A 12,936-nucleotide genomic window follows, 5' to 3' on the forward strand; every position below is an offset into this window, starting at 1 on the left:
CCCAACTACCCCATTTGTAACCATCCTCCAACAGAAGACACCAGCAACAGAGAACTGGTTCTATGCATTCCATTAAGAGTAGAACTTTCTCCCTAACAGGGATCCAAAGCAGCTAACATGATTCTCCTCTCCTCTATTTTATCCTCACAACAACTCTATAAGGTAGGCTAGGCTGAGTACGTGTGACTGGGCCAAGGCCACTTCCATGGCAGAGTGGGGATTTGAGCCTGGGTCTCCCAGATCCTAGTCCAACACTCTGACCACTACACCACACTGCCTTTTACAGGAGACTATAAAATTCTCATCAGAAGAACACAGTATCTAACAAGCACAGATTTATATCTTAGTTTACCTGATCCTGTTGAGGTGAAGGGCCGACTGCCACATTTGTGATCAGATAGGCGCAGCTTATTCATATTCAGCAACTGTGTGATTTGTGGCACATCTGAATTTAACTGACAGGCTCGTGGAATTGTATCTGTTGGCCCATCAACTGTGAATGAGACAGCAATACAAGCTTGAGTAAAAAGGCAAGGATTTTTCTTTTCTGCAACAGCTAACAGAAACAATGTAGCCTACAAGGTAACGGCCTGCATCTCACAGGTGCTCTTTCTCTGTACACACTCAAATGCATGCACACAAACACACACCGCGAAATTCATGTTCATGCTTTTCAAAGCTCCTAGCCCCCGATTACAAAACAGAAATGAAAAAAATGAACAGGTGGTATGCGTTTTATCAAACTCTCAAAAAACGAGAGAGTAAATAAAACAATGCCAAACATTTATTTAATTTGGAACCAGGTCCCTGTACAGCTCAAAAAACCCAGAGACCGGGGCCAAGGACAGATACATGGTATTGTTTTCTAACAGACCCAGGGGACTGTCCCCCAGATTTGCAGAAAAATACATTAAAAAATTAAAATGTAAGGTTTGGTAGAAAAGACAGTTCTCACAACACTATATTGCAAGATATTGGTCGCCACTTTAGGGAAGAGAGGGGCAGCCACCTGCTACTACATGAGCCAGGAAGGAAGAGAAATGGGTGTGGGAGGAGGAGTATGAGCTGCCTGTTCCCCCTACATTGCCATCACAAGCTGGGCAGAGTGAGAGCCAATACCACTCCCATCCATTCTTGCAGTAAGGTGGGTACATGGCAAGTGGTGGAAGAACAAGAGATACCATCGGGCCCCCTCTCCAGCTGGTGGGCAGATGAGGAAGAGGAGGAGCCCCACCCCCCATGAGCAGCCAATTCAGCAAGCTGAGGGGGCAGGACAGGTTACCCCACCAATCCCACAGTTCCCCAACTTATCTATATATCTAATAGCTAAGTTGCCTCCTCCATGCGGATATCTAAATCTGCACATCAGGGCACTTGGGGGGCAGGGAGATTTTCCTGCACACTTGGGGCAGTCCCCAGGTGTGCAGAAAAATCTAAAGAGTTTTAAAAACTGTACGGGGTATATTTAAATCCCAAAAAATAGCACTCTCTGCGCATGCGCAGAGAACGCTCTGGGAACTCTGCGGCAGACCAGCAGCTGGGAGGCACTCAGGCTTCGCCGCCGGTGCCAGCGGGGGAATTGTCGGGGGGGAGATCGTCAGGCCCGGCGGCTGGGAGGCACTCAGGCCTCGCCGCCGGTGCCCGGGGGGGGGAATCAGCAGGCCGGGGGGGGGAAATGCTTACCTACGGAGCTGCTTCTGCAGACCAGGAGCCTTTAGGAATACTCCCACCCCCGCGAGTATTGCGGGTCCCGCTTCGTGTCTATTCTATTTCCAAAACTTATGATCCCTGGATCTATGCCATCATTTTAAAACCAGGAACTAGCAGTACTAGGCGGATCTTTATAACCTCATATGAACCCAGAAACATAGCCCCTCCCCCAATAGATCAGACAAATGGCCCATCAGAAGGTCTTGGTTTCCAAGAAAAATGTCAAGAGTTTAGCATTCTAGAAACAGCCTCCTGATGTTGAATAATACCACAAGGACCTAAGCTGTGCTTTTAATTTCTTCATCATAGGAGAAAGCTATTACCATGAAATCAGTATGACTCATCTCAGTTAACTGATCCTCCTCTGCCAAGCATCTTAGCAAACATTCAGCAGCATCCTAAAAAGAGTGCACAAAATGATTGGCCCAGGGGGGGGGGGGGGGGCAAGGTAAAGGTTCCCTGCATAAGTGGAGCAAACAAATGCCAGATGTGGGCTATAGCTGAACTTCTTCTTGTTCTGGTGATCTGGCCATCCTTGACACACGGGAGTACTGAAAGGAAAGTCTTTAGAGTGGGTTGAACAAGACAGTAATCTGACTCCTCCTGGCCCCATAAATACACAACTTGTAATCACACACAGTTATATCTTCCGTAGAAGGCATAATTGCAGATGGATGATTGCTGTTAACAGTAACTTACTGTTAAAATAATCTGCGTGTGGGGGTGAGAATTAATTAGATTTCAGGGTGGAGAGGTTTTTCAATTAAAATATACTCAACAATTAACTGCTCTCACAATTTAGATCATGGAGATTTCTCTAAAGTATCCAGTACAGCATCAGGGTACATTGGATTCCATTTCTAAACTGCTGTACTTAAGAGAACACTGTAGAATTTGAAACTTTGGCCCAGTTCTTATGTTGCCCAAGCAACAGCCCACATCACAGGTTCTCCCGACTCTAGTATCAACCTAACTCCAACATGGGAAGGAAGCAAAGCATGAGATTCTTTCATATGGTCCAGGGTGCCTCATGTTACCTAGGGGTATGGCACTGTAACAGGTCCCATGCCATCATACAACTGTGACTTCTGGGTCCTTTTCATTTGCAAATTTCAACTAAACTAAGTGCTGTAATTCTGGGTTGTGCTGTTTTTAATGCATATCTGAGGGTTTTGTCCCGATACTGCAAAACTAGCCACCCATAAATGCATTCCACATTATTTGACAAAACCAGTTCCCAGGGCAATGTTGATATCAATAATAGAGAAGCAAACAATTGCACAGAACAAAAAAACAACTCCCAACAGGAGAACGGGAGAGAGAGGCCAGGAGTTGCACTGTCGGGGTACACCAGACATTTTTTTTAATTGGAAGGGCATATCAGCTTCTTAGTTTAATATGAAATGAAAAAGCTGAAACAATATGTGAAGACGCAGCTCTGCCTCCAGAGAAATATCTAAAGAGCTTTGCAGAGAGAAATCTACTTATCCACCTGATTCCCAATTCCATGGATCTCCCCTAAAGGCTCAGCCTTACTGCTCTAATCCAGATTAAAGTGAATAAAACCCTTCCAACTTCAATGTGAGATAATTAGCCTGCACTGTTTCACAAATGTGACCAATTTCTGTTGCCTTCTTTTGTAAAATTGTCCACTGATAACTGCTTTCTCCTGTACTTCCATTTCTGAACACGCATTTAGGAAGGCACAGGATTGGGTCCTTGGTAAGCACTATTACGGTATGCAAAGATCACATGTCTTTTGTTTTGCACCAGTGTGTATGCATTTGTGTTTTCCTTAGGTACCAAAGTAATTTGAAACAACCTCTTCATCACCTCATGCCTTGCCAAACGTTTCCACCCAAGTAATAAGGGCCTGGTTCAATGGGAAAGGCTGTAGCACAACCCCTATTGAAACATGAGAGTTAAACCAAGAGCAGGAGGGGTTCCTAGTGGACTGTGTACTTTGCCTAATCAAGTCAAAATAACTCAGTCCACAGCTCCTACCAGAACTATGCTAATTTACTCCAGACATGAAAAGAAGAAAACCAAGCCACTCGGTTCCAGTATGTATGCAACATCTAATTCAAAGGAAAATGTAAATTTTGGAAACAAACATTTAGGAATTTGTAATGCAATGTTTGATAGATTAACAAAGCGTAAATTTCAGGTAATTGTGAAACATCTCACTAGATTATTCCTATCATTAGTGGATGAAAACAAAACATAGTAACTACCAGCCAGATAAGTTGTTGCAACCCATCATTAACATCACACCAAAAATATCACTACATTCCGCTTCCTATGTTACCTGCTAATTAGTTCAGCCTTGCAACACTAACATGTTCATGCCTCATTTAAATCAGTGGTCTTCAACATAGGCCGAAGCCTCAGGTGGGTTGCAAACCCCCAACTGGGATGCCCTTACAATTCTCTGGGGATGGACACCTTGACAGAATACCCTATGAAAAATAGGTATCAGGATCTCGGAAAGTTACTGAGCATCGTTAAAGGGAAGAGATACTCTTCACAACCACAACAGTTTATAACCTGTTCGTAATCTATGCATTTTCTCTCTAGCTTAATATTGCAATTTCTAGTCCTATATTCTGTATAGTACACGTATGCAGGAAAACGCCGCCATCCTGTCAATCTAAGTAGAAAGCAATGCCAATTCTCTTTTGCCTTCAGCTGGTACAGCCCCCTGTTCAGCTGTCACCCTCGTGAAAGCCACTCAATAAACATTTCAATATGACAGACTTCCTTCCAGACTGACATATAACAAATCAACTAGCTAATGGATGGTGAAAGACTGCCTGCACAGATGGCACAGCTCTGCTGAACAAAATACTGGTCCTTGGAAAAAAGCTTACACATTCAAATCACCTGGAGAGAATAAACACAAAATTAAAATGCCATCTCCAAGGTGCCTTTTCTAAAAACAACCACCACCACCACAATATACTGGGATCAAAATTATGGGACTTTAGTCCAGGGCTTAGAAAACATGTTCTGCTTAAATCGAGATACACTGGCTCACTAGGAAGAGCACCCAAAACTGACCACCTGTTTCAAGGAAGACTGTAACTGCAAGCAATCAGTACCTAAGGGACCACACTCTTCCACTGTTGGCCATTGTCAGTGACAGTTCCCTGAGGTCAAGCGAAGCCCTACTCCTCTGCACACCCAAGCAGCTAAAATAACAAAGCATTTGGAGAGGTTCACTGCCATGTGCCTTCTCCAACAGATCGGTCACAGTTATCCTTCTGAATTGGAACGATTTCCTCTCACTCAAGAAATGTCTATGTATTTGAACATCTTCACTATTGTGATCTATTGTCACAAACAGGGCCAGTGTATCTGAAGCAAGAGCACAAATGTAGGAAGCGGCTCTGTAAACTTTCTGAAAGACAAGCTACAAATTGGGTGTGCGATGGGACTAGGTTCAAGGTGAAGTTTACAGAAAGGTAGAATCAGAAGGAAGGAAAAACAATATAATTTAAATACTGGCCTATAAAAGGTACCAAATCCCACCTTACAGTCTCCCACAGGAAAACCTCTGGAATATAGACCCAGAAGAAGAGAGAAATCACAAAGATCTCCAGATGACTAAAGCAAAAAAGCAGCAGCAAATCAACAGAAAGACAAAAAAGAATGCAAGGCAAGTGGACTCAGAGGTCAGGCAAATTAGCAGGCTATATTAGCAGTTAGACCCCTCCTCCTGCAGAAGGGCACTTTAGCGCATAGACAAAGAGGCATAAACACCCTTCATATAATAGCACCTCAAAAATCACAATTATCAGACACTGTCTGGCCCAAAATAACACAAAATGGATGGTTGACAGAGATAAGCCAGGGAAAATTTCTGAAGGTGAAGTCAGAGCACCTGGCTGGCTAACAACTCTCTCCGCACCCAAAGGAGGTGCATAATTTAGGAACAATGAGTCTTCCGAGAAAAAACAGGTTGCTTACCTGTAACTGGTGATCTTCGAGTGGTCATCTGTGCATTTACACCCATGGGATACATGCTGGATCGATCGGCATTGTAGCAAGCTCTTAACGGATTTTCATGCCCAGACCTCGAGCATGCGCGGGAACCCCACCATGCATGCCCAGAGGGGTGGGTGCAGACATCCTGCCAGTTCCTTCGAACCGCTGTGAATCAACCCCTAAGAAAAATGTAAAAGCTGACAGCAGCGGGGAAGGAGAGCGGGTGGTGTGAATGCACAGATGACCACTCGAAGATCACCAGTTACTGGTAGGCAACCTGCTTATCTTCGTTGTGGTCTCTGTGCTTCACACCAATGGGAGATTAGCAAGCAGTAGCCTACCTGGAGGAGGGTGCTGGCAGGTCTTTTACTGCATAGCCGAAGACAGAATTTGACGTCTCATGTTGTTACTGGTGTTGGTACGGACGTCCAGGGCGTAGTGCCTAATGAAAATGTTAGGCGTGGCCCACGTAGTGGCTTTGCAAATGTCTTGCAGTGGTACTCCCTGGAGGAAGGCAGTCGACGTTGCGACAGCCCTGGTAGAATGAATCCTGATGGGGCCAGGCAATGGCTGTTTGGCGAGTAGGTAACATAGATGGATTAGACCTACAATCCACTTTGACAGGCACTGGGCCGTGATGCGAGTCCCCAGACATGGTGAAGCGTATGAGACGAATAGTTGTGATTCTCGTCTAGTTGGGCGTGTTCTGTTGAGATAGAAGAGGAGAGCCTGCTTCACGTCCAAGGTGTGGAGTAGTTTGTCTTCCACTGATATTGGATTTGGGAAGAAATCAGGGACGAAGACCTCCACCTGTAGGTGGAACTCTGACACCACCTTTGGAAGGAAGGAGATGTCTGGCACGAGGCGGACTCCGTCTGGCAGAAAGGACAGGTAAGGTGTATCGTGCCAGAAAGCCAAAAGTTCTCCCACTCACCTGGCCAAGGTAATGGCAGTTTAAAAAGCCGTTTTCTACGCCAGGAGTTTGACTTCGCATGTTGCGAGTGGTTCGAAGGGCTTCCTCGTGAGCTGGTGTAGAAACAGAGGAAGGTCCCATGGAGTGACTGGAGATTTCACAGGAGGGTAAAGGTGAAGTAAACCTTTTAAAAAAAGTTTGGAAACTGGATGTGCAAACAGAGTACACCCGTCAACAGGAACATGAAAAGCCGACAGAGCGGCTAAATAAACTCTTAACGAGGAGTGGGAAAGTCCCGAGTCAGCTAAGGATAGAAGGAAATTGAAAACTTTTTCGAGGCCAGCTGAGGTGGCTCAAGGGGCGTCATTATCCAGAAAAGAACAGAATTTTCTCCATTTATAGGCGTAGGACTTCCGAGTAGTAGGCTTCCTCGGATTTAAAAGGACATTCACTACACGTGAGGAGAAGCCTGCGATGTTATCTGCCATGCCGTCAGTTTCAACTGTGGTATGTTGTGATGAAGGATGGGTGAGTCTGAGAGAAGGAGTAGGTCCGGGGGGAACTGATGGTATATCCCACGCAATAGCTCAAGGACCATTGAAAACCAAGGTTGTCTTGGCCACCATGGTGTTATGAGGATACAGTCCGCGTTGTCCTTGAGTATTTTGCGGACCACTCTCAGAAGCAGAGGTAAGGGGGGAACAGGTAAAGATGTGTCGAGGACTAAGGATAAAGGTGGCTGTCTCCCAGAGATTGTGGGTCGTTGCCTCCCCGACTGCAGAAGATTGCAGAATAGAGGACACTTTTTGTTGTTCCTTGTGGCAAAAATGTTGACTCGGGGAGTTCCCCACCTGTGGAAGAGTGGGAGGAGGTATATTGGGTTCATCTCCCACTCGTGAAGGCTGAGTCCTGCTTGACTTAGCTGGTCTGCCTCCATGTTCATGCATCCCAGGATGTGAGTGGCAACGAGGAATATGCCATTGGTGATGCAAAGCTCCCACAAATTGATTGCCAGGGTGCAGAGGCGTAGAGAGACAGTGCCCCCGTGTCTGTTGACGTAGGACACCACCGTGGTGTTGTCCGTTAGGATCGTGACACATTTTCCCTTAAGGGGAGGAAACTGGTTACAGCGTATTGTATGGCCAGAAGTTCGAGGAAGTTTATGTGACGGTTCCTCGTATGTGTGTTCCACTTGTCCCCGACACAAAGGCCCATGGAGTGTGCACCCCACCCCGTCAGGGAAGCATCGGTCGTGACGGAGGGTGAAAGGGCGCTCCCTGAAGGAGATTCGAAGGGACAGTCCACCACAGTAAAGATTCCTGTATGCTGGGAGGAGGGGATAGGACAACAGTGAGAGCGTTCCTCAACAGGTCGTAGTTGCGAATGAACCATAGTTTCAAGGGATGCATTTTGAGTCTTGCAAAGATGAGAACCAACGTAGTCGCTGCCATGAGACCGAGCAGCCTCTGGATTTGGAAAGCAGTGACGGAAGGTTGGATATGGATGACGGTGGCTAGGGAAATGATGTCTGCGGCCCTGTCTGGAGGTAGGTAAGCCATACATGTGTTTGAGTCCAGGATAGCGCCGATGTATTGTATCCGCTGGACAGGACACAGGTGAGACTTTTGTTGACTGAACTTTAGGCCAAGGTTGTCCAGTAGGGACAGAGTTTCTGTCATATTCTAGACCAGGGCATGCTGTGAGGGAGCCACCAGAAGCCAATCGTCTATGTATGGGTAGACGGACACCCCTCTGACTCGTAGAAAAGCTGCAACCACAATCATAGTCTTTGTGAAAACTCTCGGGGCACTGGAAAGGCCGAATGAGAGGGCCGTGTATTGCTAGTGGTGTTGGTCAATCACAAAGTGTAGGTATTGGCGGTGGAAGGGGTGGACGGTAAGGTGGAAATATGCGTCTTGGAGGTCTAGGGTGGCCATCCAGACGTGTTTGCGAAGTAGTGGCATGATCTGCTGTAGGGAGACCATGCGGAAGCGGTGGTAGGTCACAAAACAGTTCAGTTCCCTGAGATCTAATATGGGTCGAACACCTCCGTCTCTCTTCAGGACCGTGAAGTATCGGGAGTAAAATCCCGTCCCTTGGAGGTGTGGTGGAACATGTTCGATGGCTCCCTTCTGCAGAACGACAGACACCTCCTCGAGGAGAAGTGGGGAAGGGGGTGTGGAGACGACGACCGGAATGTTGGGGTTCTGATGGAACTGGATTTTGTAACCTCGGGTCAAGATGGAAAGGACCCAGTCGTCTGAGGTGATGAGACGCCAGGCATGGATAAAAGGAAAAAGACGGGTATGAGCTGACTCGGTGACAGGAAAGTAAAAAACCCTGCTTGGAGGGCCTGGGCTGTTTGCTGCGGGAAGCCTGTTGTCCGGAACCAAACTTTGGCTTTTGGTAGGCTGATTTTTGGTCTCCCGAAGATGTTCTCGGTCTCCACCTTGTGTCCGGAAACTGATGGGTTGGGGTGCCTCTCTGCCAGGACCTGGACCAGGTGCGGGGGCAGTACTGTTGCCTCGCAGAGGATGAGACTCCCAGCGCTCGAGACGCTTTAATGCTCTTATCTAAGTCTTGTAGAATAGAGTCAGTAGCTGCATTGAAAAGCCCCAGGCCATCAAAGGGGAGGTCTTCCACATAAGATCTGGTGTCTAATGGGAGGGTGGTGTTGCAAAGCCAGGAATGTCTTCTGAGAGCTATTGCAGAAGCCATGGTTCTTGAAGATGCCTCGAGGACATGTTTGGTAGTGTTGAGCTGTTGTTTTGCCAACACCATGCCTTCCTTTTGTAAGAGTCTGGCTGCCTGGAGTTTATCTTCTGGTAGGTGGGTCAGAAGTTTGGAAAACCATTCCCAGAGAGTATATTGATACCGGTTCATACAGGCCAGGTAGTTAGTGGCCTTGACTCCCAATGCCCCTGTGGAATAGAAGTGCCTGCCGAACGCATCTTATTTTTTTCCTTTCTTATCCGAAAGTGTTGAATACATTTTCTTGGATTTTGAAGAAGATGTAATAACCATGGAGTTTGGCTGAGGGTGTGAGAGTAGAAACTCGGCCTCTGACTCTTGGATCCTGTACATGTGGTCCAGTTTTCTTCCTGAAACAGAAGCAGATGAAGGCTTGAGCCATGGAGATTTTGCTGCCTGTAAAAGAACTGAGGACATAGGCAATGCTATGGTGGAAGATTTATCCAGCTGTACAATATCGTATACTGAATCCGTCGCTTGCGGATGTTGTTGGACGACAGAGAGGCCTAAAGAATGGGCCATTCTTTTTACTAATTCAGTGTACGAAGTGAGGTTGTCAGATGGAGATATAGGTAAATCCTCTGCGACATCCTGATTTGGATATGCATGGTCAGGGGAGGTGTGAGCCTCAGAAGCCTCCGTATCTGAGTCCTCGTCAATAAAATCTGAAGAATCGTGTTGTTCCGTGTGGACCGAAGTGTCTTGTTGACAGACCACGGGTTTGGTTTGGGTGACGGGAACAACAGGTTTTGGTTCCACGGTGTGATGGGACGGCTTTGGTTCCACGGTGAGATGGGACGGCTCGACTACAGGAGGACGTGATAGAGATGCTGAAGGCCTCGACTTGTGAGGAGACCTATACCTATGAGCAGAGTGAGACGAATAGCGATCCCACTCAGAATAGCTCGCAGGAGTCAACCACAGCATGGATGGAGGATAAGCCCCATACAGGTAACACAACTGTCTTTCATCCCAAGCCATTGGTGGAGGGGGGGCATGAAGACTCTTGGGGAGCGACTTCTGGTCCGTGGACATCTGGGAGACAAGGTAGTGGCGTGTCTGTGGGAGTCGTCCCTGTAGTCGCGGGTGTCGATATCGACAGGCTGAGTTTGCAGACGTGGTGGGTGACGCTGCGTGTCAGATAAGGCATATCGGTGCCGACGTGGATCGATGTTGGGGGCTTCTGATACTGTCAATGCTGACGAAGTCGAAGGACCGGGGGAAAGCTCTGCACCCATTTGGTGACTGAGGAGCTCCGCTGTGTCGATGTCGGAGTAAGGAGGCTCCATTTGCTGGACAGGGGAGTCCAATATGTGGATGGTCGGTATCGGTGGAGGGACTTGGGCCTCCGATATACATTTAAGTAAAAGACATCTATTTTAACTACAACAGCTCGAATCTTTTACTGGTAACCTTTGGTGGGAACAGGACCTTGGTATAAACGGGCAAGAACCCATTTATAAATTGCCAATTGCTGTAAATAAAAAACAATTCGGCTAACACATCGATGTCGATGGTCTTACCGGCACTTCTGAATCCATGACTGAAGTGGGATTTAACGCCGATTCCAATAATGCTACTTGGAGACGCGCTGCTCGTTTTTTTCTGGTTTGATTGGAAAACTTGGCACAGTATTGACAGGACTCTGGTCGATGCGTCTCGCCAAGACAAAAAATGCAAAGGGTGTGGCTGTCAGGTGGAGCGAGCTTACTGCTACAACCCTTGCAACGCTTGAAAAAGCCCCACCTTCTCCATAAAATAAGAATGACGGAGAAGAAAAAGAGGTGGGGGGGCGAAGCCCGAAGGCCAAAGTGAGGTAAACAAAAAACTTCCCCCTCAACTAAACAAAGTCTCTCTCTCTCTCTTTTTTTAAAGAAAACAACAAAAAATAAAGGTAGAAGCGGGAAAAAAAACTGAAGAGAAATCTGAAGAGCCTCTGAGGAAAAATAGCTACCAATCAGACCAACGAAAGGAAGGTGCTTCCAGCACAGCGGAAATAAAGGAACTGGCGGGATGTCCGCGCCCACCCCACTGGGCATGTGTGGTGGGGTTCCTGCACATGCCTGAGGTTTGGGCGCGAAAATCTGTTAAGAGCTTGCTACAATGCCGATCGATCTAGTGCATGTGCACTGTATCCCACCTTGACAACCACGATGGTATAATCACTGACCTCGAGCCAGACATCCTGGAATGTGAAGTTAAATGGGCCTTAGAAAGCATTACTAACAACAAAGCTAGTGGAGGTGATGGTATTCCAGCTGAGCTATTCAAAGTCTTAAAAGATGATGCTGTTAAAGTGCTGCACTCAATTTGCCAGCAAATTTGGAAAACGCAACAGTGGCCACAGGATTGGAAAAGATCAGTATACATTCCAATCCCAAAGAAGGGCAACGCCAAGGAATGTTCAAACTATCGCACAATTGCACTCATATCACACGCTAGCAAGGTCATGCTCAAGATCCTACAAGCTAGGCTTCAACAGTACATGGATAGAGAACTGCCAGAAGTACAAGCTGGGTTTCGAAGAGGTAGAGGAACGAGAGATCATATTGCCAACATTCGCTGGATTATGGAGAAAGCAAGAGAGTACCAGAAAAATATCTACTTCTGCTTCATTGACTATGCTAAAGCCTTTGACTGTGTGGATCACAACAAACTATGGCAGGTCCTTAAAGAGATGGGAGTACCAGACCACCTCACATGTCTCTTGAGAAACCTGTATAAGGGCCAAGAAGCGACAGTTAGAACCGGATACGGAACAACTGATTGGTTCAGCATAGGAAAAGGAGTACGACAAGGATGTATACTGTCACCTTGCTTATTTAATATATATGCAGAGTACATCATGCGAAATGCTGGCCTGGATGAATCACAAGCGGGAATTAAGATTGCTGGGGAAAAGATCAACAACCTCAGATATGCAGATGATACCACTCTAATGGCTGAAAGTGAAAAGGATCTAAAGAGCCTCTTGCTCAGAGTAAAAGAGGAGAGCGCAAAAGTGGGCTTGAAGCTCAACATCAAAAAAACTAAGATCATGGCATCCGGCCCCATCACTCCTTGGCAAATAGAAGGGGAAGTCGTGGAAGTAGTGACAGACTTCACGTTCCTGGGATCCCAGATCACCGCAGACTGTGACTGCAGCCATGAAATTAAAAGACGCCTGCTCCTTGGGAGGAAAGCGATGGCGAACCTAAACAGCATGATAAAAAGTAGAGACATCACCCTGCCAACAAAAGTCCGCATGGTCAAAGCAATGGTATTCCCAGTAGTCATGTATGGCTGTGAGAGTTGGACTATAAGGAAGGCCGAGCGCCGAAGAATAGATTCTTTTGAACTATGGTGCTGGAGAAGACTCTTGAGAGTCCCTTGGACTGCAAGAAGAACAAATCAGTCAATCCTCAAAGAAATCAACCCTGACTGTTCCCTGGAAGGCCAGATAATGAAACTGAAGCTCAAATACTTTGGCCACCAAATGAGAAGGGAGCACTCACTGGAGAAGACCCTGATGCTGGGAAAGATTGAAGGTCAAAGAAGACGGGGACGGCAAAGGATGAGATGGTTAGACAGTGTCA

At 46.8% G+C, this 12,936-nt stretch overlaps 1 protein-coding gene across 1 annotated transcript in view; it reads right to left on the reverse strand.

The window, feature by feature from the left end:
- Positions 1 to 12,936, reverse strand: part of LOC107113077 (chromosome unknown open reading frame, human C3orf67) — a 225,152-nt gene that overhangs the window by 141,546 nt on the left and 70,670 nt on the right. Inside the window, exon 7 of the mRNA XM_015414332.1 lies at positions 353 to 493. Coding sequence (XP_015269818.1) covers positions 353 to 493 — 141 coding nt within the window. The remainder of the gene's footprint in view (positions 1 to 352; positions 494 to 12,936) is intronic.

Source organism: Gekko japonicus, unplaced genomic scaffold (genome assembly GCF_001447785.1).
Source record: "Gekko japonicus isolate JY-2015 unplaced genomic scaffold, Gekko_japonicus_V1.1 scaffold129, whole genome shotgun sequence".
In the NCBI taxonomy this organism is placed as follows: domain Eukaryota; kingdom Metazoa; phylum Chordata; class Lepidosauria; order Squamata; family Gekkonidae; genus Gekko; species Gekko japonicus.